This window comes from Motacilla alba, chromosome 2, assembly GCF_015832195.1.
Source record: "Motacilla alba alba isolate MOTALB_02 chromosome 2, Motacilla_alba_V1.0_pri, whole genome shotgun sequence".
NCBI lineage: Eukaryota > Metazoa > Chordata > Aves > Passeriformes > Motacillidae > Motacilla > Motacilla alba.
The window spans coordinates 136,003,065-136,028,430 of record NC_052017.1 but is presented as its reverse complement, the minus strand read 5'-3'; the positions used below and the strand labels follow the sequence as shown (position 1 = coordinate 136,028,430).

General features: G+C 38.9%; 1 protein-coding gene across 4 annotated transcripts in view; it reads left to right on the top strand.

The window, feature by feature from the left end:
* Positions 1–671: 671 nt before the first annotated feature.
* The window catches only part of CSMD3 (CUB and Sushi multiple domains 3), a 580,220-nt gene continuing 555,525 nt past the window's right edge, over positions 672–25,366 (top strand). For 3 of the 4 annotated variants that reach the window (XM_038122755.1, XM_038122747.1, XM_038122737.1), the window contains exon 1: positions 672–1,026. In XM_038122755.1, coding sequence (XP_037978683.1) covers positions 849–1,026 — 178 coding nt within the window. In that variant the 5' untranslated portion in view covers positions 672–848. The remainder of the gene's footprint in view (positions 1,027–25,366) is intronic. The other variant, XM_038122727.1, reaches the window with a different exon arrangement.

The window sequence follows — 25,366 nt, the reverse complement described above, 5'->3', positions numbered from 1 at the left end:
GTAGGTGGCGCCAGCGCTCTTCCCGGCGGAGCCGCGGCCGCGCCGCCCCCGCTCCTCGCCCGGCCCGGCCCGGCCCGGCCCGGCCCGCTGGGAGCCACCGCCCGCCGGGCCCCGGCCCCCGCCCGCCGCGGCAAAGGGCCCCCTCAGCTGAGCGCACGGGGAGCGGGGCTGTGCCCGCCGCTCCCCCCTGCCCGGCCTGTAATTAATGTCCCCGCGCAGAGCAATCAGCCTGCGCATCCCCGGGGGCCGCGGGGTGTGTGCCTGCCCGAAGGCGCGGGCGAGCCGGTGCGGGCGAGCCGGTGTGGCGATGGCAGCCCCGAGCACCGCACGTGCGTGGTTAATAACGAGGCTGTGATTGCTGCCGCGAGCGGCGGCGGGATGGGCGAGCCCCGCCGCGCCGGCCGCCCCAGGCTCCGCCGGGCGGCGGGGGGATCCCGCCACTCCGTTATCTCCCGAGCCGTTCTCCCAGGCAGCACTGATCCTCTTGAGGGAACAAGGGGGTGGGGGTAGAGTCTCAATTGCAAATGCTGTTTGGAGTTTATTGGAGAGAGCGTCTGAGCGTTGAGGTGCTCTCCCGTGGCTCCCGGTGGATGCTGTGAGGAGGCAGGGTTGTGGTGGGTTTCGGCTGTGCAGGGAGTTGGGGTAGCGGGGGGGGTGGGGGAGGAAAAGACACGATCGAGAGTAGCTGAGACTTTGTGCCCCCGTTGGAGAGATGGTTGAGTCCTCGTCAAGGTTGCTGTGGTATCCCAGAAACACCATTCACTCCGAGCTGTGACCGCGCACCATCAACAGCAACAACTCCGCTGCGCCTGGCCGAGGAATAGGAATTAGGAGCTCTCAAGAATAATATGAAAGGGATCTGCAGAGGGGAAATCCGTGCAAAGGAATCGAAATTAGCAGACTTTTGGGAAAGGGGATGTACTAAATGTGGCCGGCTGGACTTCATCCTGGTGAAGAAAATGGAGATTAAAAGTGGATTTACATTTTGGAACCTCGTCTTTTTATTGATGGTTTCGTGTGTGAAAGGTAGGGTAGTATTTGAGTGGTATATTTTTAGGGGTCCATTTGCTTTCTATCAGGGCGTTGCAAGCTCTCGCCTCGCATCAAGGTGTATTTCAAAATATATTTATCTCTTATTTTATATTTTTGCCCTTGGTACTTTGCAATGGAAATACATAAACGATCGCTAAGGCGGGGAGGAAAGAAGGAGTTGATTCAGAGCTCTCTTCGGAGATAGGAAATGTATTTGCTTGCCAGAGCTGGCGTTCAATGCAGTGACTGAGCTGGGGCTCAATAAATATTCTTGCAGTATGCTCAAACGGAGACGTGAGTTGGTTCATATAGCCTCTAACTAGTGTATATTCAAACAAATCCCACTGGTTCACTTTTTTTTTAAGGTGACGATGGTGTTAGTGCCGGGTGTGTGGGGGGATTACCTACAATTCTGGTTTTCGGTCGAGCAGCGGGATCTTTGCGGGAATGCCTGTATCGATGCACTTATTAGTTTAACCCGTTGCGTGGGGAAAGTTACGGAGGAGCCCAGCGTACGCGTAGCCGTCTCAGAGCCCGAAATGCGCTTCACGCTCAGCTGTCTGTACGCATGCAGGGCTCCCAGGCTGTGCGTTAGTAATTCAGCCTTGGTTTCTCGCTGGGTGCAAAGATCGACACCTTTTCTACTCCCTCCCTTGGTCCCTTTTCTCTGATGTGTGTGAGGGAGTTTGGATGGTGGTTTTTGTCTCTCTCTCTATATATATATATTTTTTTTTCCCCGAGGCAGGGGCTATTTTGCTTTCTTCTTGCTTCTGTGTTCATGAAAGGAGGGCAAAAAGGAAATGTCTAGTTAGCGGCATAAATATCTTCACTAAGTCTGTGCTTGCAGGCAGTTAAGGGAAATGCTACACATAGAGAAAAGAAGAAATATGTGGCTTGAATAATGTGCACCTGCAGAATTACACAGGCATCACTAAACAGTGAAGTGCCGATCCTATCACGCGTGCCTTCAGTAAAAGGATCTATTCTGCTACTCCCCACAGTCGGCTGCCTACCCGAAATAATCTCCCCTTGTTTGTGGCCAGTGATTAATATCCGATTAATCACCCTTTTATCCCCCTCCTCATCCTCATCCCTCCTCCCCGCCACACTCATACACTCCCAGAATATTTAGTAGACATTATCGATCCTCTCCGAGTTTTTAGACTTGGTTATCGCCTACAGAGGTTGCCTGCACGGGTGGGAAGGAGGTGTCTTGTGGGGGTGGCATTCAAAGGCGTGCCTTCCTGAGCTGGCGCTGGCTTGGATGAAACAGTTTATTGTAGAGCTTTGCAGCTGCTTTTCCCCCCATTTGCATCGCGTTGAAAAAGACAATTCGCGTTTCACGGGGAGGGTCTGGAGGGCTTTTACCTCATCCCGCGTTATCCTGACGCGGGGTATCCAAGGGGCTTGCCTGCGACGTTTATGCACATTGTAATTAAGGCAGCCTTTCTCTGTTCGCATCTATTGAAGGGAGCCGCTCCCGGCGCTCTGCCCCGGTCTGGAGACGGTTTGCTGTCAGCACCGACCCGGGCTTTGGGGGCATTTCTTTTCCCCGGTTCAGCCTTCTGCCATTAGCGCGTTCTCGGTGCCGGTGCCAGGGTTCGCCAGCCCCGGGCTGGATGCGGGCCGGGCGCGGTGCGGGGGCGAGCGGGGGCTCCGGCGCGGCTCCGAGCGGCTGCGTGGTGAGCGCGAGTCGCGGGGCGGCAGCATCCGACCGAGGGACGCGCTGGGCGGCCGCGCAGCCGAGCGGCTCCCCCGGCACCTGTTGAGAGCCGCCGCTTGCCCTTGGGCGTGGGGCGAGGAAAAAGCGCTGGGCACAGAGGGCAAAAGCTGCGATGAAGCACCAGAAACAGCCCAAGAAACAGGGGGAAAATGAGCTTTGCAAAACTGGCCGTTTCTCCTTCTTCCCATTGTTAGGGCCTAAGCTTCCCCGGTGCCAACCCTGGCAGTTTTCATAGATTTCCTTTGGACTGGGGCGGTTCACCCAAAAACTGCCGACCCAGGAGGTGAGATTTTACATTCTGGATGTGGGTTCCTTTAGGCAGCCAAGTCTTACAGAGCTGGCTTACACTCACTGCAGCACTGCATCTATTCTGGACATTTATATTAATTCTCTCTCCACTCCCGTGAATGAAAGCATTTTACTTTGATTTACATTCCCATTGTGTCAACACTGTTCCTGCCCCCAGAAAGCAGAGGCAAAGGATGAATGAATACTTGCTCATTTAAAGCATTCCAAATATCGGGAGCAAGATGACTTCCCAGATCCTAAATCTCCTCTACCATTGCTTTGCAAGGCCTTTTTACTACACCCCATCTGCAAGCTCTAGCCCATACCCTTCCTTGCTTAAACACTTCTACTGAACAGTCCAGCACCACGTCATAATGCCCAAATTGTTGCTGTCATTCCTGTCATCAGACCATTTCCACAGCTTTACTTGATATCTGCCTCTCAGGCTTTTCCAATTTTTGTCAATATTTCCCTAGTCTTGATCCACAGCTCTCCCATCATTACAGGTGCCAGGATGCCTAAGGAATCACGTTCACATCTGGATAATTAGGCTTTCCTTGGATATATTAATATGGACAAAACAAATCCTTCACATCTATCTATAAATTCATGACTCTTTGGAACCTCCAACAATATTGAATGGGGTTAGAAAAGGGAGAAGAAAGCAGGAGAAGGTGGAAGAAAGGAAATTGTCAAACCTGCTGAGGAAGGAGTGATAGGAAGAGCTAAGTAAAGAGGAATTGTTCCTTTTTCAATTAATATCTTGCTTATACAATATCCCATTTATGCCATGGAACCATCTCCAACAAAATCTTCCTTCAATAGGCATGGAGTAAAAAAGCAATGACACCACTGAATACTGAGTGGCATGAAAGGCATTAAAACCAGCAAACACATCCATGATCCAGCCTTTAGAAAAGGCCAAGCAGAGTGATGCCTGATCAGTTATAGGGGGTGATGAATCCTGTGCTCTTCCCTTCAGATGAACAAGGCACCCATGAAAGCTCCCTCCCCTCAGGCAAGGGAGATCCAAACCAAGTTTAGAGGAGGAGGGAATGGGAAACTCCACTGTCCAACTCCCTTAGAGAAAGTGGGGAAGAGGGCAAAAATGAGGAGAAAAGAAATTAGGCAGCATCAGTGAGCTTTGCCTCCTGGGATTTAGAGGAGAGGACTTGCACGCCTTCGGTAGCAGAGGCAAACCTGAGAAGAAATCAAGCAAAATGACCAGATTCCACAAGATTCATCCATTTCTTCTGTTTGACTGTCTCTCCGAGAGAGAGCACCAAGGTCGACTTTTGTCTGCCTGGCTAAAATGAAGCTTTGCCGCTGCTGTTGTTCCTCTGTTCCCCTCTTGCAGTTGTGACAAGCGGAACAAGGGCAGCTTTTAAAATGAAAGGGAGATGAAGCACTGAGATTTTAAACGGCTCATTGATAAGAGAAGTGATGAGAAAATGAAAAGCATTTCCATTTCCAGTGATGGGTACCTGGCATGTGGGAGTATTTAGCAGGGACAAAGCGTGCCCTGCTTCTTTTAACCACCTCTGCAATCTCTTTTTTCCCTCATTCCAACCTCAGTCCCGCTCCCTTCATGCTCTGCCAGCCCCTCCCCACCGCTTCCTTCCCAGTCACTTGATTTATGGAGTTACTGACGATGGGATTGCTGGCGGATGGCTTTCCCCAGTGGGGCACGGGTGGGCGCAGCGAGATGCTGGCTCTGTCCCCGAGGCGGGAATGGTCGGGAGAGTAGCAGCAGGTTCAGGTTTCCTCATATCCAGATGGTCGATGCCGGTGCTGCATCTCTGTGTGCACGGGTGCGTGCGTTGTGTTAGTTCGTGTGTTTGTGTGTATGTATACTCATACAGGGGGAGAGGGACGCATTGACTGGAGCAGGGACAGCGTCGTCCTTCCTTTCCAACTCCTCCACACCCGCTCACCTCCTCTAGGGTGCCTCTTTGCCGTAAGCCCCCGCCGGTGACACGGGGCTGGCTGTGCTCAGCGGGCTGCGCACCGCGACTCGCCGTTTTTTCAAGCTACGCAGTTCTTCAGGGCTGCAGGCAAAGTTACCCTCTGTCACCCCCGCCTTTCTCAGGACTAAAACACGGCATGGCTGTGCCCCCGCTTAGCGCTCGCCTCCTCCTTCTCCTCTCCTGCAGGGCAGCAGTGAAGAAGCACACGATCCCTCCCAAAAACGCAGCAGCGACTGTTTCTCCTTTTCCAGCCGGTGCCACTCGAGACTCGCAAAGGGCACAGGAGAGCCTCACCTTCGCTTTCCTCTTTTTCATTGTGAGGGGCAGCAGTCTCAAGGCGGAGCCGGCTCGGAGCAAAGGCTGCCCGCCGGCATCGGCCCCGGCCCCGCAGCCGCCTGAGGTGACCGCACCTCCGGGCAGTCCTGACAGAATTCCGTCCTTTGGCTTTGCTTACTTTATCTCGGTCACTCCTGCACGTCTTCCTTCGGCTGACAAGTCTAAGGCAGCTCTAGTGTGGTCGGTTGATTGGTTTGTTCGGCTGACACACAGAAATAGCCCCTCAGTCCCTAAGCACAACCAGCCCGCGCCTCTGCGAGAGGCTGAGCACTTCAGCGGCCATTCAGGATGGAGAGGGACAGGCTGTACCTTCAACTCCATTATCAGCATCTCAGTTTGCAAGCACCAGTGCATGAGACCTAAAGAATTCTGTGGATGTGCTTCAAAATTCCTCCTTTTCCAAGATTCCTGTGCAGAAACATAGCAGAAACTTGTAGTCTACCGGTGTTTTTTTCCTTGTTTGTTTGTATTTGGGGCGGGGTGGGGGGGAATGTTTTTGAGCAAGTCTAGCAGGATAATTACCCATCTATCTTAGTGCCCTTTATCTCCAACCATCACAATTAGCAGCAGGCTAGTGCAAGACTGGAGAGACACAGCAAGTGGAGTGACTAGCACGTCCTGGATTTCAGCAGCTAACAGCTTTGGATCTCCTAAGATACAGGCTGCTTTTGAAACATCTCATTTGGACAGGCATGGACTGGCCTCCTCTCATTTGTCCATTGTCTTTCATTCTGCTGCCTTTCCCCTTGCTTTGCCCTGCCTTATCTTGCCTTGCTTTCCTTCCCTGTTCCATACCATGGCATTCATATAAATCCTGCATTCTTTACAGTCTTCATCTGGCTGAAAGCACTGGCTTGTATGAGCATTTGTGATAAAATTGGTTGTTGTTGACGTGATGTGAAGGTCTACCCACAAAATCTGAGTTTTGAAACCATTGAATGCACATGTATCTAATAACAAGAAAGAAAATCACATACTTGTTCAGAAAAATTTGAAAAAGTTTAAAATATCCTGTGGGGATAGTTCAATTTGCCTGATTGTAACAACTTTTCAGAGAAAATATTCTGAAGAATAAGACAGCCTTGTGTTGTAGCTTTTTAAAAAAAGATACTGTCTTAGACATTGTCTGATTTTCAGAGGTATTGAGTATTTACAATTTCAGGTGGCTCTAGTAAGAGTCTGGGGGACACGTTAGCACCTCTGAAGCAAGGCCCAAGTGAGTCCAGCATTATGATACTGAGACACAGAGAAACAGTATAAGTAAAAAAAAAAAAGCATCTATAAAATAAATGAAAATTACATATAAAACTTTAATTCCACAGAATCTGATAAATTGGAATGGTAGGAATAAGAAAGGCTTTATGATCTGCTGTACAATTAGTTGTTGTTTTGGGATTTTTACTGCTTATAGGAAACTTCAATTCTAATTCCATGGGGTTGTCGTATCTCAGCTTCAACTACTTGCTGATGCATATCATTCAGCTTGTGTTTCTGACCATAATGGTTGAGGTTGGAAGGACAGAACAAAGCCTTTGAAGGAAATTAGCTTACCAGTTACTACAAAGCAATGTCCAGGAAAGAGCAGTCAGAGAAGAACAGACAATTTGCTCTAAGCTTCTGGGTCTTTTTCCTTGAACCCCTGTATTTTTAAAACAGCTCTTACTATGTGAGATATTTGAAGAAGCAATTTTAAAGTCACAAATCAGAGACACATCTGATAAAATCAATTATTGCAAGGCTATAAACCTTACCTCAAAATTTTGTTTATTTAATTTTCATGCTAGAGTTTATTGCAAAAATCCAGAACTTTTACAAGATTTAGACACATGCCTTTTCATCAGCTTTAGAGGAGAATGTTTCCTTGTCAATGAAATGGTACAATTTCTTTACAAAGAAAAGGATAACATTTGTCTTTATTTAAAATTCAAGGGACAATATTTGGCAATTATCTTAGGCCTGAATAGAACAGGGTGTGACACGTAATGCACCAGTTTTAAAACTCTTTTTAAAAAAAAATAAAACAACTAGTAGTTGAAAATGTTGAAGGTTTCCTTCCCAATATCCAGCTTATTTTCTGGGAAGTAGAATGGAGAAGGATATTGGACTATAAGGAGGATTATTTAAAATACAAATATACATGTAGACACACCATTTACATTTGTTCTTGTTTACATTCAGTTGTTTACCTTTCCTGGGCAGATTTACAATCATTGTTGCATTGCTTTGTTCTCATAGAACGTGTAAGATTTAGTATGGCTTCATAATTTCAGCATTACAGATGCTGAGTACTGTTGTAAATGTCAAAGATGGAAATAGTGGGAATTCATCATGTCCTTCCCCGGGTCTGAAATCTTAGTTGGGTAAGTTTATAGATTTAGGAACAGTGTTATTCATAAAGGGTGAGCCCAGGGGTATTGATAAATGGCAAACAAGGGATCCCAGCAGGGCTGCTCCTCTTATAGAACTCATATTGAAAAACAAGATGGGATGCAGCCAGCACAGACATAGAGAGATGGACTGCCCATTTTCCCTTGGATTCTACAAAATGCTTCATGCCGTTATGTGTCATATTTGCATTGTATCTTAGAAATAAGGAAAATACCTGTAAATAACTTAACCACAGTAGCATTCCTGGAGGGATGAATTCTCATCCCCCAAGGCCTGTAAATAGCACAGACTGTCTTTGCAATAGAACTGAGAGAATCTGGAGGCTTGAGGCAGATATGACTGAGTTGATTACTTGGATTATACTGCTATTGAATCACTATTTCTGACCTTGAATTCTATTCTGTCTGTTTCCCTTATTTATGTATCTTATTAGCCTTATGCATGTAATTTGTTTGATTTAATTCTCATGGAAATATGTATACACATATGTTTACACATGCATATATAATATGCATGTGTAAAAATTATATCCACATATTTGATTATGTTATGAAGACATTTAACAGACTCCATTGTTACCTGTCAAAGGCACAGGTAACAACTCAAAGCTTATGTACTTCCTAAGTTATCTATTACCTCTTAATTTATTGTGTATTCCCAATCTCAGAAGGAAGTTCCACTATTATACATAATTGATTTCACTAAAAAAAGAAGAGTTATAGTAGTGATAGCTAGGAGTACTTGTTAGGAGGAAAGCTTGATGAAAAGAAATAACACTAATTACTAAAACAGTAATTAAAAACTTAAATTAAGAATTGACTGTCATATTTATTTCTAGTGATTATTACCAAATATAGTTTCTGTAAACTGTTTTTAGTAGATTGAAAACTTCCAATCACCTTTCAAGTATACAGAAAATGAACATTTCTGTGCTATTTTCTGGTTTATTTTAATACTGGTATTATCATTTGAAGAGACTGACATATCTCAGAGGTGGCTGTATTTCAGTGGCAGTTAAAAGGAACCTTCTGCCATCATTATCTCCTCATAGAGCTGTTTTCAAACCCAGCAAGTGGATACCGGCAAGTGTAGTTTGGAATCCTTTGTGAAAATTAACCACATAAATGCAAAGTACACATATTCTCATTTAATATAGTGTTGAGATGGAACTACTTGAATTATAAAACCTTTCCTCCACTATTTAATCTGACCCAGAACGAAAACTTCAGAGTCTACTATAGTTAGCTTTCTTGATTGCTGTGCATTTTTTTTTGGGAAATGAAGCTCAGTCTAATTAAAAGTATTCTTTTAAAAGCTTATACTAAAAGTTGTATTTTTCTTCTTTGTATGAGCTTTGATCCAAAGGTAAATAGAAGTTGTAAAATGGGATATAAAAAGAACCTCTAAGCTATCTGTTGTTTGAGCCCATTGAAGTCAAAAGGAGAGTCCAGAATAAGATCTCTGAGAGCAGATTTTCCTGTTTCTTTTTGTACTGAGTTTTGAATTACAATTTGCTGGACATTTATTTTGTTTGACTCATAACTATTAATTATAACAGCAGTAATGTATTTCACAATATACGCTAGATATTTTAATTAGAAGTGGTCTTTGGAAAACTCTTATTGCATTGTAAACCTAAGGACTGCACAAGTAAATTGTTTATGAATGAGGGAAAATAAATTATATATTTGGATACAGTAGGAAAATGCTCTTTCCATATTTTGTTGATGGTCACATCAGCATTTCTCAGGATGAGTCCACTGGATTGTGTAATGATAGTATTCTAATACAATGTCAGGTGTAGTCCTTAGAACCCCAGAATAGTCCTGTTTTTGTCAGGACATATGGTGAATTACAGCAATGTTTTAACCTACTTTCGAGATTTCATATTAATTTTTTTTTTGTTTTCCAGTAAAGCATATTGGAATTTGCACAATGCTGCTAATGCCTGCAGAGGAACTAGGAGGACTTAAGAAAATAGATAGCAATTTAAAATGCTTTAAATTTAATTATAAATGCAATTTGCTTTTACTTGTATCAGGTTATCATATATTCCAGTATGGAGTTACATTTGAAAGTGCTGAATTAGCTTGTAAAACCAAAGCACAAAAGTCAGAAAGTTTCCATGAGAGTTTTACTGCATCTTTTTTTTTCTAATACATTCTTTGTCTTTGTCACTGCCTTAGTTTAAAGACATCTAATATGCTGAGTCAAAATCAAAAGAACTGAAATATAGTAGAAAAGAAAAGTCCAAATCCTGACTTTTGGGAAGCCTAAAAGATTGGGAGAAGAAAGATTGAAAGATTGGGAGAAGAAAAGAATAAGTCTCTGGCCACCTGACATAATCATGACCATTGGCTTTGTGGTAATAGATGCTTTTTTCTTGCATCTCCAGGGGCATGCAAGAACACGGACACACCAGCACTCCTGGTAGCAGGCATCTGTAACTGTGTCCTCTGTCAGGAAGAATTCTGCCTAATTTATGACTATGCTCTCATCTTCAGTGATTTCCCTTGAATACATCTGTGCTGACACTTCAGTTATGTGACTCCTGCTGACTTGAGCAATGCTTGTTGCATAGAATGGGAGAACTGGGGGGGTTGGCAAGGACCTCAAAGACCATCAAGTCCAACTGTTAACCCAGCAGTGCTGAGTGATGAGTGCTATGCATGACATGGCAGTTTTAATGGCCACAAGAGAAGAAATATGTATACTTAATAACTCATAATAAAAGGGCACTCTTTGCATCAATATAGTGCTCACAAAAGTTCTCACCTGATTAGAGAGTTTTTATTGGTATAATATACTGAAATATATTGGCATTTGCACTGTCAGCAGTGGAAAGTTGCACCAATCCACCATCTAAGACATAGTCTTTTTGAAAACGTACTGACAAACTTTTGATTTGCAAAGCTATTTATCTGATACAGAAATGAGCAACAGAATCATGTTTAATATAGAAAACATTCAATGGTGTTGCTGACTCCTGCATGCCTGCCTCCATAACTTTCTTAAGGATATGCTTCAAAATTCCTAAATCTTTCTAGTACTACAATTGCAGTCCATTGAAACATGTATGGGTTTCTACACTATTTTCAGCTACTTTTAAATTAGACTACCCATAAAAAACCTCACCATTCTCCTAAGCTCTAGCCATATATTTTTACTACGCTCAAATCTAGCTCATCAACTAGCTCCTGTAATTTTTCTGAATTTATTCAGCCTCCTCTGCACTTCTGGGCTCCCTTCCCAAATTCTCTTCCCACTCCACAAGTACTGCTGGAGAAGTCCCAATAACATAAAGCCTGCAGAAAAATATAGAAAGTTCTCTTCAATTTCCATATAATTTGTAAAGTCCTTTTTTGGCCCAAAGTAATAATCATGTAAGGGTAATATGCTAGGAAATGAAATATCCTCCCAGCCTTAGAGTCATAGATTAGACTTACTAACTTTTTCAGGAAGTTCTTTGGATTTTATATCATCTCCAAGAAAGCAAGATTGGAAGAGGTTTTTCAGTTGTCATTCTTCAGTATCTTGTGCCTGTTTACCTGATTATTGTTTGGAAACCAAAGTAATACCCATTCACCCCAAAGAAGAAAACTTCAAAACACATTATTAAAAAGAGTCCAAAATTTGATAGTAAGATATTCTTACACCCACTTGGGTATAAACGAACAGTACAGAATCAGATAGTTAAAATTAGAACACCTGATACATTTTGGAAATCCAAGATATATCTTCTTGGTTTTTCAAGCTCTAATGTATACAGTTAAACTGTCCAAGTGACATGATAAGAGAAATTTTACCAATCTAATATTGGTCCTGTTAATCCTTTCTTTACTAATATCATTGTTCTGGGATGACTCCTGACTTGTTTGAACTCTGGATTCTACATAATACTGTAGAATAAGAAAAAAATTAAATAGAAAAGGAAAAAAATTGCATACAGTAAAAAAGGACTAGATTTGTTGGGATGCTGTTACACACTTGCTCCCATTGACTTTGTGTATTCCAATGAAGCCAGGAGAGTTTGCTGTGTATCTGATTTGTGGAAGGTACTGTTTCAAATTGCTCCCTTTGGAGCCTCCTGTATTTGTCCCCTCTTTGAAATCCATTGACAGCTGAGTTAACACAAATCTAAGAGTCAGAGTGTGCCACAGATACCATCTGAGGAGAGATTCTGCTCATCAGAACCACTGTAATTATTAAGGAAACATGAATTACCTCATGGAATTTACAATAAGTCTGAGGTAACTATATGGAAAATGGATAGTTTATTTTAGAATATTGTATGCAATACAATGAGCATTGAATTATCACTTCTGAAAACATAACTGCATTACAATGTCGAGGTGTTTTCTGCAGAATGTTTTTCTTCATTCTTACAAGTTCTGATATTTTGCATTATTAACTCCATGCTTCATGTGTACAAAATTTATTTCCACTATCTCTTTTGTATCATACCTTTTTTGTGCTTTTAATTCAGATTGCTCTGGGCAAGGTTCCTATTCTTTGTCTGGCACACTTGGATGATTGTGCACTTTTTAGAAGGTGTATCTTTGATTCTTCCTCTTTTCCCATCTCTTATCAGTATTAAAAATATGTCCATTATCTACTTGAATGTTTGTATTTTACAATCTTAGCGTCATTTTTTTTTCCTACATGACAATACTATATTTTTATTTCTTTTCTATTGATGGCTCAAGTAATACTCCTAACAGTGTTTCTATTTCACACTGCTCGGTGGCTCTAAGTCTTCCCATTCAAAGCTTCTTACTTCTCAAGTGAGAAGTGTACTTTTGAAAAGAGTGATCATCCATTCAATTATAACCTTGTTGAAATATTTACCAGTAGATTATTTTAGAGCTGGTCCCCACTGAACTGAAGATTTGTCATTGACTTTTAATAGAACAGACCAGATTGATGCTAAAAAGCAAAATACTCATTTCAATACAGAGGAGTTTATTTAGGATGTGACAGCCCCACAAAACTGTTTATATCTTGCATGGGTCTGAACTGATGAAACTGAAAAGCTGTAACAGTTGAACTCCACCAGATTCTATTTGCCAGTACCCTAAAATGGTATTAGAGCTAGGTGGGTAAGTTATTGACACTCTCAAAAACCTTACAGGCTTTGCTCCATTTCTGTTCACTGTCTTAGAGAGCAGTTGAGTCAACAAAAACAAGGTTTCAGACTAAAATATTAATATCCGGTTTTATTATAATTTTCAAATCCTGTTCTAATTCATCATTAATTTATAAAGATGGCAGGAGTAAGGCTACAGTTGCAAGATGACCAAAAGTCTAAAATCCTTTTTAAAGTAAATAATATCAAAGTTTTAGAAGACAATGAGTCAACAGTTTATTAACCAATCACTTTTTTTTTTTTTTTTTAACTGATTTGGTCTAGAATTTGGCAGAAACACATGAGGAGCCCTGAGAGTTTAAAGTTTCTGGCTGATCTCTAAATCTAAAACAGCTGAGCAGATTTAAATATTTTGTGTAAACAAATTTGCATCCAGGCTGCTAATCTGCATGCCAGCTTTCAGCTTGACATTTTCTGAAATGATGGAAAAATGCTAAGCCCTTAATACTAAATGGAGTTCATAATGAAAATGCTGACAGACCCTTAATTACCTGTATTGTGATTCTGCTGAAAGCTTCTTTATCTGTCTAATCTTTCACAATGCAGTTAAATATATAAATTCTTGAAAGGAGCAAAAAAAGGAAATTTGTGTTGGAAATACTAAACTGTAGCAATGCTATATTTTCTTCCAGACATCCACTTATGGAGGCAGCAGTGGCAAAAAGTATTTTAAGAAAAATACAGCATTATCTGTGCAAATGCAAAGGCAGCCAATGATGCTTAAAAGTTTAACTTAACCTCCATTTTCAATCTTTTTGAGTCACCTTTCTGGCAAAGTATGATTAACCAGATACAATCAACCGTTTTTAATATGATAATGAGGTATTATCATAGAAGAAATTTCTTATTGACTTGACATGGCAAAAAAAATCACAACCAACAAAACATATCCAAATTATCAGTCCACTGCCCTAATACTATGTACTTATGCTGAACTCTTCTTCACTGAGTGAAGGAGGAAGCAGAGGATAATTTGAGAGAAAAGCCATTGTCTGGACTCTAATTTACAAATTCTGAAATGTAGAAACTCCATTATTTGCCAACTTTAGAATAGAGTCTTTAAGACTCTCTGGAAGAGATTTTTTTTAATTTTTTTTTTTTTTTCTATTCCCACCATGAAAATCTTCCCCAGTTTGTCCAGGCTATAACCACCTGAAAAACTAGACAGTATTTGCTCTGCAGAGATTGCTTAGGGTGGATGACTCAGACATGCCATCCTTGCTCCAGCTCTGCAAAATCTCTGTGCCCGTAGAACAGCTTTCACTTATGACAGGGGTCCTTCAAGGAAACAGAATATCCTCTAGCATTTTTGCCTTTGTGGTTTGCAGGACGAATGAAATCTGTTTCTCCAAGGTTCCCACATCAATGACTGACAAAGCTCAAAGAAAATATCCTGAATAAAAATGAGAAAGATACTGCTCTGATACCTTCTTTCCAGACTGCCACCTTCTCCAAAAAGACACCTGGAATTTTAATTTTTCCTTATGAAGAAATTACTTCAGTTCCAAGATCAGCTATTTGGCCATCCCTGTATCTTCTTTAATATCATTCTGCCTTTCTTGACATAAGGAGATTAGAACTCCAGGCAGTGCTCAAGGTAGGTGTACATCAGTATTTTTTGTAGGGTATAGATTTCACTCTCTTTATCTTACTCTTCCTGTTTGTGGAAGTGCCATGGAACATGAACTCAGTAATTTCAAAGAAATTTCGTTGATGTGTCTGAGGTCAAAACTCTGAGTTTCAAGTTCATCATCATGCAGGTATCATTTAGTTATATTTTCCTATATGCACATTAATTTCTGAAACTTGCCTACTTCTGCGTTTGCACACCTATTGATTTTGTGAGATTATTCTGGAGTACCTTGACATTGGTGCACCATTTGATTACCCAAAAGATCTTAACATCTCCAGTCTAGCAAATTTCCCTACATACTCCTTACTCTGTTGAGGAGAGAGATGTGAGGACAACTGATGCCATCACTAATCTGAATGGCAACCCCACTTTTGATTCGTCATCTAAGCAAGTGATCATCACCTATTCTGTCTTATATTTTAACATCTTTAAGTTCATAAAAGGATCTTTCCATCCATTCTGTAGTAAAGTATTTTTAATAGCTTTTGGTGGTGAGCCTTGTTAAGAGATTTTTTAATGTTCACAGTGACTAAACCTAAAAAGATTGGTTTTTCTTATTAATGGACCTATACCCAGAATTACTTTCTCCGGTGTGACAGCTTTAACCAAAGACCAAAAACCACAGAAGAGCTGCCTGTATACATTGCCTTCTCTGCTACACAGAAGAATCATAAATATTTTCTAAATCAGGGCACTTTTCATAGTACTTTTGAGGTACAATGAGACTGTTTAGTACTTTAATAGCTGACTTAAAAATGTATTACTGGAGTAGCAGGAAATGGTGCTGTTTCTGTTGGAAGCATTTTCTAGAATTTGAGCTAAATTACTATTCTGAGCAAAATTTAGAGACACTGAGCTCTTGCAGTTGTCATGTTTCAGATGAGATGTTGCTGGCATGTCTGGTCCTGAAAGATTGCATGGTATTTTTCACAGAAGATTGTTATTAGCCTTCATCTGCTGGCTGAATTCCAATTTGGATAATTACAGTCTGCTATCTAAATTCTCTAAGCAGAGTGTGTTAAATAACCTTCTACACTTCCTTTTCTAATCTTCTGAGGGGCATTTCTGAGAATTATTAAATAATAGATCTATTTAATCTAAAAGGCAGCTGCTTCTAAATGCAAGGGGAAAGTAACTGTTTTAGAAGGTGTGTTGACTGCTCAGTGCTCAATGATAAATTACACAGCAGCATTGGTGTAGGAAATGCTCCTTAGCACTGTACAAGAAAATAAGGAAACTACCTCCTTAACAAGATTGCTGTAATTTAATTAAGAGTTTATGGAAACATTTTAGATAAACAATACAGTATGCTCTTCCAAGATGAGAAGTACTAGCCTGGAGAAATCTGTATAGAAAGTTTTGGAAAAGTTACAAGTTATTGAAGGTTGAAATAAAGATTTCTTATTCAAGATGAAGGATTAATACCCACAACTTTAGTACACAAGAGAATATAGAAAAGTGCAAAGCTGTGAAAAGCTTTGAACTTCCTCAGATATGAAAAAAAATCAAAGGGAGAAAATGGGTCAGTTGGACCAGTCATGAAGTCAAGTCCCAGATTTGAAATAAATGGATGAAAAGGAAACATTTCAGATGTAGTTGAGTACAACATTTTGCTGATTACATACTAGTTCAGTTGTTTGTTTCAATGTGAGAAGAGAAGGGAAGGGAATTCAATATTAACTGGGGAGGATTTTGTGGACAGTTGGCTAGTTGATCACTCATATTGCGTGCCACATTTCTCCTGCCGATTCAGACATTAACCACAATTGCTTGACATGTCTTTGAACATGTGTCATTATTGGACTAGTTTAAGGATAATTTGTTAGGCATCAGCACCTTGGTCCATCAAAAGTGGTATTTGTTTCTCCCTCTTGGTCTGATGGTAACTAGAAGCATTCAGCAAAGTAAGAAAGAGACAAGAAGAAAAGAGATGCCACAGAAATGTTATTACTCAAGGGGTGTTCTTATATTCACTATCTCCATCATTCCTTGGGGCCTGTTGACACATATGTTAAACTAGAAGAGACCCTCTCCTGTACCCTTTCTTCCAAACTTATTTACCTTCCACAGAATGCCCTCTATCAAGCCCAAAGATTTTTGCTCTCCATGTAGAAAAGACCACAATGTCAACATTTTTGCTCATAATTGTTCCACCCTGCATTTTGAGAACTCTGTACAGGTTCATAGTAAAACTTTTTTGGGGGTTGGGGGGGGGGGGGGTGGTGGTTTATAGAGAACAATACAACCACATAATAATTCTATGACTTCTGGTACTGTTTGGCATTATTTTAGTTCAAGAAAAAAAATCATACCCACACGTGTGCTTAAACTATGTCTAAACTCAGTCCAATCTATTTAAAAAAGCACAATAACAAGACCACTTTACGTAATGTTATGTGCAAATTAGGTATTCACCGGATTGATGCATGTCTGGATGGAATGGAAGCAGAGGTTGTTTATAGCCCTCTGAGAAACCATTTAAATCTGGTTCTAAGAAAACTCTGTTGTTACAGTGCAGGTGGTTGAGTTGATTGCAATCTTGAAGATTAAGGATATCTCCATTTCTCTGATGTTACAAAAACACAGAGAACTTTTTGGCCTGATAGTCGCTATGACTTACTGTTGCCAAAAACTGCATTAACTGCTATTTTGGAGCCTCCTCAGTACAGAATTTTTATTAGTTTAGTTTCTTGTATGAATACAAAATTAGTAAATAGGAGTGTAATACAATATGCACAGTTCCAAACAAAGTAACAATATTCTTAAGATAATGATCAAGAGAAAAATGGAATGAGCTTATTTCTCTGTTAAGCAGTTTCATTATCTGATGGTTAGTGAAACTTCAGGTACTTTGGTGTGCAATTTAACACTACATTGCCAGAAAGATTCAGTATACCTATTGCAGTTTGAAATGCACTTTGAAGTCTTCTGTTCTTTATAGCTGTGTAAGAAATTGGCTTCAAGGGAATTGCTACTATCCTTTGCTAGAGAAACACCAAAAATAAAATCTTGAAGTTAGTGGGTCAAATATCATCTGCTTTAATTACTTTAAACAGATGGAAACCATGAATAATTATTCATAAAAGCCTTTTTATATGGTTTTTTCAAGGGATATTATTGCAAGATTTTTTCAGTTACATAAATAGCTAAGTGAAAAAGAGCAAGTAATATCACCTCATATCTGCATTAAGAAACAGCAATAAATTATTTGTTTTATAAGTGCTCTGAGAAGTTGCATGGGTACAAATCCAGTGCAGACAGCACAAAAAATTTCTAATGTTTGAGCTCAAACTTGATTGAAGGATTTATTTCCAAGCTTCTTCATTTTGATCGCTGGGTTTCACTAATGCATGCTGCTAAGAGCCCAACTGGGTATTAGATTTTTCACTAGGAGAAGAAATCATACCTCTTTACAGATAAACTTTCAGATAATGCTTGATTTCTTCCAAAGGAAACTGTGCAACATTTTCAAAATTCATAGAGTAAGAGTTCATTCATACATGAAAGATTTTTTTCCTGATGATTACCCCACGTTCATAATTGTATTACATTTCAATCTGCATTTATATATGTATTATTTCTGATTTTTGTGCTCACTAACATACCGTGTTTTTGCACCTAAAATCAAACATTTTCCTGCTGACTAGTTGAGTAAATATTCTTATATAAAATGCTGAAACATATGAAAAATCTAAACCATGGTCAAACAACTGTATCACCATGGCTATTTAGACCCATGCATCTGCTCAGTTTCCTACCCTTCTGAGCTTGCTGGCTCTTTGTATCAGCTTCTGAAAATTTCTCCAGGCCCATTCTTACAACTCAGGGTGTACCATGGTAGAAAATAACTTACACAGTTACAAGTGCTGAAATAATTGACTTCCTACAGTCCATCAGCACATTTGAACTAAGAGGCAGGAGGTTTTTGAATTGCTGTTACACAACTACCAAATAGACATATGAGACTGTCTGTTTCCTCTTGCACTCACTTATGGTTGTGAACTCAGTCCTCAGTAATAGCGCACCTTTCTTTCTTTTTTTTTTTTTTTTTTTAATATATTTCTGGCAGTTCCTAAAAAAAGAGTTTGAATTTCAGAAAAAGGAAGAAAAAGAGAGAATTCCTCAAGTGCTTCTTATTCTACATTTCAAAGACTAAAATAAAAATTTGACAAAAGAAGTTATTTATTTGCAAAAATAATAAGCAAAAGTAATTGTTGCTTGTTTCTGCACTTTAATAAGAATGCACTGTACATTGCTAGTTAATTGCAAATAAATTATGAATTATGGTTTTGCCTTTGATATATTTTCTTCCCAAGACAATCAACACCTGTTTATCAAAACTACTTAGACAATCTCACCAAAATTAATTTTTTGTTCCTGTTTGCATTATAAACATTGTGGCAGGTTTTTGGTTGGTTGGTTGTTCTGCTCTTATTTGAGAAGTGATCTAGGAGTTCTTTTTTGTCTCATCATTACAAGACTTCACAAACTTTCCCTGTTGGGAGTGAGAACTAAGGAAAATAAAGAGCCAAACAAACCTTGTGAGAGCGTTTAGGGCAACATGTTCTGCCCTGACTCCACAGATGCTCATCTACAGAGACAGTTAAAAGACAATATAAATTTCAGTTTGTTGTACACTTTGTGGTCCTTTGGGTTGAAAGTTGCTACTTCCATGTAAGCATTACTTCAATAGGAAGCCATACAATTATTTTAGGTGTCTTCCTATTGTTTTCTGTGCCCAGCTGGGAGGTTTATCTGCCAGTGAGGCAGCCTAGCTGCTCACCTGTACAGAGCAAGTGGACCTGCAGGGAGCACTGGATGCTTCTCCACAGAGAACAAAGCAGCCACGCAGAGTGGAACATCCTCTGTGCTAACTAGGCCATTTCCCAGCATATTATAATAATTTCACACCACATTATACTGTGAGTCTTAAATGATTGAATGTCTCCTTTGAACATTCAAAGGTTCCCTACTCTGCTAGCTCACTGTTATTGCTTTCTACATTGCCTCATGGCAAATTAGTTGAATATACTGTAAGAAAAGGGAGGTAATCAGTATCTTATTTGCATACAAACATCATATTATTTTCAAATTATCTTCTTTAAGGTTCTCATTTTCTTAGGATGTTTTCTTCTGCCTGTATGAAGTTTGCTCATTCTATATGCATTCTTCTATTAGTGTTTGGTTGCATAACATAACAGATTTTCTTTTCCACCTTTATTCTCTTCCTGGATATAAGTGCTAAATTACACAATGGTAAGAACATCAGCAATACTTCACAATTTAGTTTTACCAATTTATACAAAGCTAGTCAGAAAAGTTAAGACAAAAATTATACAAAATTTAAAAAAAAAATCAACTCTTCTCACTGCATAAGAAATGCTTGGATGGCTTGAATATTCCTATCATTGTCACTTTGCCTAAAACTTACAGAAAATTTCTCAGGCTCATAATGCCTTAGGCAGCAACCCCTATGGTTTCCCCTCCCACAGAAAAGAAGAAAAGGCTTGCTTACCCTACAGTCTTCATGGGTGTCTTTAGCTCATGCCAGAAATTGTATTTTGTATTGTTTTTGTGTTGTATGAAAAACTTGTACTTTGAGGGACACATACTTTGAGGGATAAGGGAATAGGAGGTGATTTTTCTAAGAGGAACATGCTGAAAAAAAGTTAATCTATGTACAGTTACCAGTGCTTTCACTGCTGACAATGTCTGAGCTGCAGACATGCTGAGATGTAATGGGGAATCACAGCTTCAGGGAGCCATCTGTGGATCTCAATGCAAAATCATTCAAGCCAGCAAAGTTAAAGCAGAAGCAGATCTCTTTGAATTTTTTTTCTTCATCTGGGAAGAGACTTTCTAAGGAAGATTACAGGAGAATTAATAGATTTCAACTAGACCTTATTTCTTCTTTGTCTTGACCAAACTCCTTTATGCAATGATCTGGTTTTCATGCAGTACATAGTATTAACATTGTACCTCTCATTGAGGAAATGTTAAGGTAATTCCTAAAAGACATTTTCATTGCAGCTTTTGAAACATAGGGAAATATGTAATTATGACATTCCTTAACTTTTATATTCTGGAGTTCACTACCTAAAAAATATCTCAGGTGTTATTAGTATTGCTCAAGGGAAGTGTCAGAACCTTACTGTATTAGGACTGAGAAAAAGTAAAATGTCCTTTAAAGCAGATTTCTGTCCATTGCTTCCTATCTCTACATGGCAGATTAACAAGGACCTAAAGTATGTACAGAATAAAATGAAATATTTATTTAATCAAACTGTTATTTGCCTTAACTCTACATATGGTAAGAACTTTACAGTGATAAAAAATATAATTAAATAGATGATTCCATGGCAAATCTTTAAAAAAAGTGTCTCACAAATATTGCCATACATACCACACTGTTTCTGGATTTCATGTAGCTCCTTTCACTGTCAAGGACTGAACCAAACATCACTATACTTAGCATTGCAAAGTTCATAGGTCCTGTTGCTGACCTCACAGGTTTTAAGGTCCATAGCAAAACAGACATCGCCAATATGAATAGTGAAACATGTAAATCCATCACTAATTGCTTAGAACTATTAAAAGACAAAGATATTTCTTTTTTATTGCTAAAAAGGAATTAAAATGTAGGATCACATAATCATAGTTTGACATTCAAAATAAACCACATACGTTCTGTATTTGAAGTCATGGAAAGGAAAATAGATGTGTAGGGGAGAAAGTGGCACCCAGGCAGATTATCTGCCCAGTGATTGGGTTATTTTTATTCCAAAATACAAGTTCTCTCTGTTACTGATTAGGAACAGCATGTTTAAAAGCTGCAGTTCATGTGGTGTCAGCTAAATATTGTCACTGTTTTGAGATGCGAGTAAAGAAACATTATCTTTCACAGAATACTGTTTTTCTAATAATCTCTGGCAGTTAAATTTTTCCTCAAGGATTTTAATAATGCTGCTTAGATATATAAAAATACGATAGTCATTTCTAGTAAGTGAATGTAGAAGTATGTTTTAAAACTTCAACTTTTAAGCTGGTTATGAGGGTTTTAATTGCTCTTGTTTTTCCAGTCTCTGTCAATACATTAATTGTTCCATAAATGCATACTCTTAGTGGGATGTAACATGTTTGGTTGTAATTAAGACTCGGGTCCAATTTTCTTTGTAATCTTTCCTCATTATATTCTCTATTTCAAAGTGATTCATTAAAACTGAGATTATTTTTTAGATTTGCTCTCTTTCCTAATAAGAGTTGCCCATTTCTAGTGGCATTGTTTTACTCACATGCCAAAAGGAAATGACTCCATTTCAGGATAACAGCCTTACTTTCAAATACTGAAAAAGCAACAGTGACACAAAGATGCTGTTGTGAGAAGTCCTGGTCCAAAAGACCTCTAAAATAATATGAAGTGTTAGTAAAATACAAATGCAGTATATGTGAAGCAGAACCAGTAAGAAGAAAAAAATAATATGAAAAATATTTCCAGAAAACTTTCTAATGGTAGCTGATCCAGAACAGATTGGTTAGACATAGTCTGTCATGTTGCAAGAGTATTTTTGACTTTTTTTAACTCTCTCATGCATTGCATTTTTTATTATCTTCTTTCACAAAATTTATTAACAGTTGTTATTTCATCAGTACAATAATTCCATGCAAAATCTTCAGTCATTAGCAGTGCCATGCATTAAATTCACACCTGTTTTAATGGACATTTGAAGTGTTCTTTTGATCTGATCAGTAGTTATAGAGAAAAGAGGATTGCCAACTCAGGACAAACAAACAAACAAAACAGCAGAGACAAAGATAAGCTTTGACATTGAACATATACATATATTGGCTTTTAATGTAAAATACCTTTGTTACTTACAGAATATCTGATAGATAAATAGTGCATCTAAACAAAAGGAGAAATGGAAAATACCTGGAGCTGAAGTGTTAGTCGAATGTGTGAATGCAAGTAAATTGGTACAAAGTGCAGGTGATTAGAACAGCGAGCATACCAGATCATTTAAGATCTTGATTGAAAGTTTGGTTTCCTTTTTATTTTTTAGTCTCTGAGATTCTTTCAACTCTTCTCAAGTTCTGTTCACACCTTTTTTTCAATGCACTTAATCCTTTTTGTCGCAGTCTTTAAAGCACCTTTAATTCTGCTGTGTCATCTCTGGTACAGGCTGGGCACAACTGTCTGCAGTTTTCTAGATAATACTGCTTCATTAATATTATGTAATGACATTTTTTAATGATCTGTCTTACATATTGATATACCATCCCATGCTTGAATATATTACAGCAGTGCTGTAATCTTTAATGCATGTTTCCTTCTACCAATGTCATAAGGGAATGCTATTACCTGTTACCTTGCTTGCAGATAGAAAATCTTTCTGCAAGTCAGTTATGGGCCAGATTAGTTCAGGGTATTTAGGTACCTAATGATCCAGGCAAGTTCCTAGTGGAACTGACAGAAGCCTAAATGTGTAAGACCCATTATTTCAATAGGTGTTAGGTACTACATTTTTCAAAGTCGTGCTATGCCCTCTTTGGAAAATACCTTTTAAAAATCTTGAAGAATTTTAAAAATGTCCCAAGTGACTTTCCAAAGTTACGGAAGTCTTTCATCAAGCAGAAAGCTGAAGCCATGTCTCCTGATTCCAGGACGCATCTGTTAACAGTGATCCATGAAAAATCCTCTCCTTTTCTGTAAGTAAATATGAAATACTAACCATGTTGTTACTAGCTATAAAGGAACAGTGTCCAAGGAGGTTTTTATACTATTGTAAATTTCTGTTTTTTTCTAATAAGATGTTAGGTTCTATGCCACTTTTCAGTACTGATCTGCCTTACATATTAAATAATCAGCCTAGTGCAATAATTCATAAAATAGAGGTGACACAAGTCTTTAATTACTAGGGATTACTTTCTCTCACAAACATTAAAATTTGAGTGGACATATAAACTGATATACAGTCAAAGCCATTGGAAAGGGACACATTCACATATGAGAATTATTAGTGTTGACTAAAATATACAAATAACTGTACTTCCAAAATATATGTGAAAAAAAAGAGTACATCTGGTAAAGGAGACCGGTAAAAAAAGAAGTAGTGTAGAATTTTTTAACATGCACTAGGAATAATTTCTTTTTGAAATGTTTCTTTGCTACAGTTTCTCCAAACCTGGTACATGTCTGGCAGCTGGTGAACTGGAAGCACTGCATTTTATGGTGATTAGCACCATCTCACTGTTTCCTTGTGCTCTCTAGTCTGCACGTTCTTGTGCTGTCTGGTCTGCATGCACTTGCAGTATCCTGCATTCTGTTTAGTCTGCAGTCTTCTCAAACTGAAGTTGGTGTCTTTCCTGTCTCAGTGCAGTGTGCAGCATAACATCCACCTTCTATATGTCAATATTTTGAAAATATTGTCACAAAATAATGGCTGAAACTATTCATGTAGATGATTCAGTGGGTCTAATTACTGTCTGCTTGTTGCTTTTGAAAGGCAGAGTTGTTATGAAATACAACCAAATCATAATTTTGCATTTCCAGTGACAATAGCAGTTTATGTCCATTTTTCAAAGACTGTAATGGCAAAAGGATGTTCACGGAGACGAAAGATCAAACCTCATCTCTGTGGGATTCTTGGCATGTAAATAAACTGGACTTCAAAAGTTTTTAATCTCTTAAGCATGTTTCAGTAGACTGATTAATGATTAATCAAAATGCATGTAACAATAACCTAATTATCTTCAAAGTTAGTTTGGTTTTTTTTGGGGATTTATTAACTGTATTAAAGTCCAAAATAGAAAATATTTATCTTGAATATCACAAAAAACTTCATACTTTAACTGGAACTTTTTCATATTAAATCAGTTGTCAATTTTCAATGAAGAAAAATTTCATGGTTTCTTGAAGGTTTTTATTTTTAAGCATGAATTTAAAAAATGAATTGTCACATTATATGCTAGATATGCAGTAAAAATATGCCTAACAGTCTGTAAATATTCTGATTTCTCAAATATGCATTGTGAAGGTCTGCATTCTTGTCCATTTTCCATTTAATAAAACTAGAGCACATCTTTGCCAAACATTAATGATAATTTTGACATACACACACTGAACTTCCATCCCTGGATTGCAGAAAAATGCAATTAGCCACACAATATGCTGAAACATGCAGAAATCTCAGGAAAAAAAAATGGGCCAAACTTTCTCTACCCCCTTGGTATCCATTCTAATTTGTATCCAAAGAGGTCAACCAAAGAGGCCAGCCAGTTTGGAATTCACTCTTGTAATAAAGTCCATACTAAAGTATTTATTATTAATATGCTTCTCCACTACATTGCTGTTGTTTATTTATGTCTGTTAGATGCTAATTATTTTTTTAGCTCCATCCTTACATTGTTCTTGTAAAAAATTTACAGTGAGAAAAGGAGTTGCAAGGTTGTAGAAGATCAGACCAGATGCAAAGTAATGAAGACTTAGCTTCTGGTATTTATATTGCACTTTTATTTAGTGGTGTCTCAGGTGTATGTAAATATTCTATCTTGATATGTGTTTTCTATATCCATTACAAGTTCAAATAATATAAACTTTAAATTATCTTTTTTTCCCCTGAAATTTTGAGGGGTTTGTCCATGTTTGCTATAGTTGTATTGGCCAACAGCTATTATTAATACTCAAGTCAGACAATTCTACTTATGATTTAATGGCCATCTCTTGGTTTGATGTGTAACTCATGAGACACAGAAAGAAAATTTGTTTAAGTGATTATTAGTGCTTGAACCAAGGACATTTTCTGGCTTGTATTCTTGATCTTCCTTTTGTGTCCAAATATATATTTCTTTTTTTT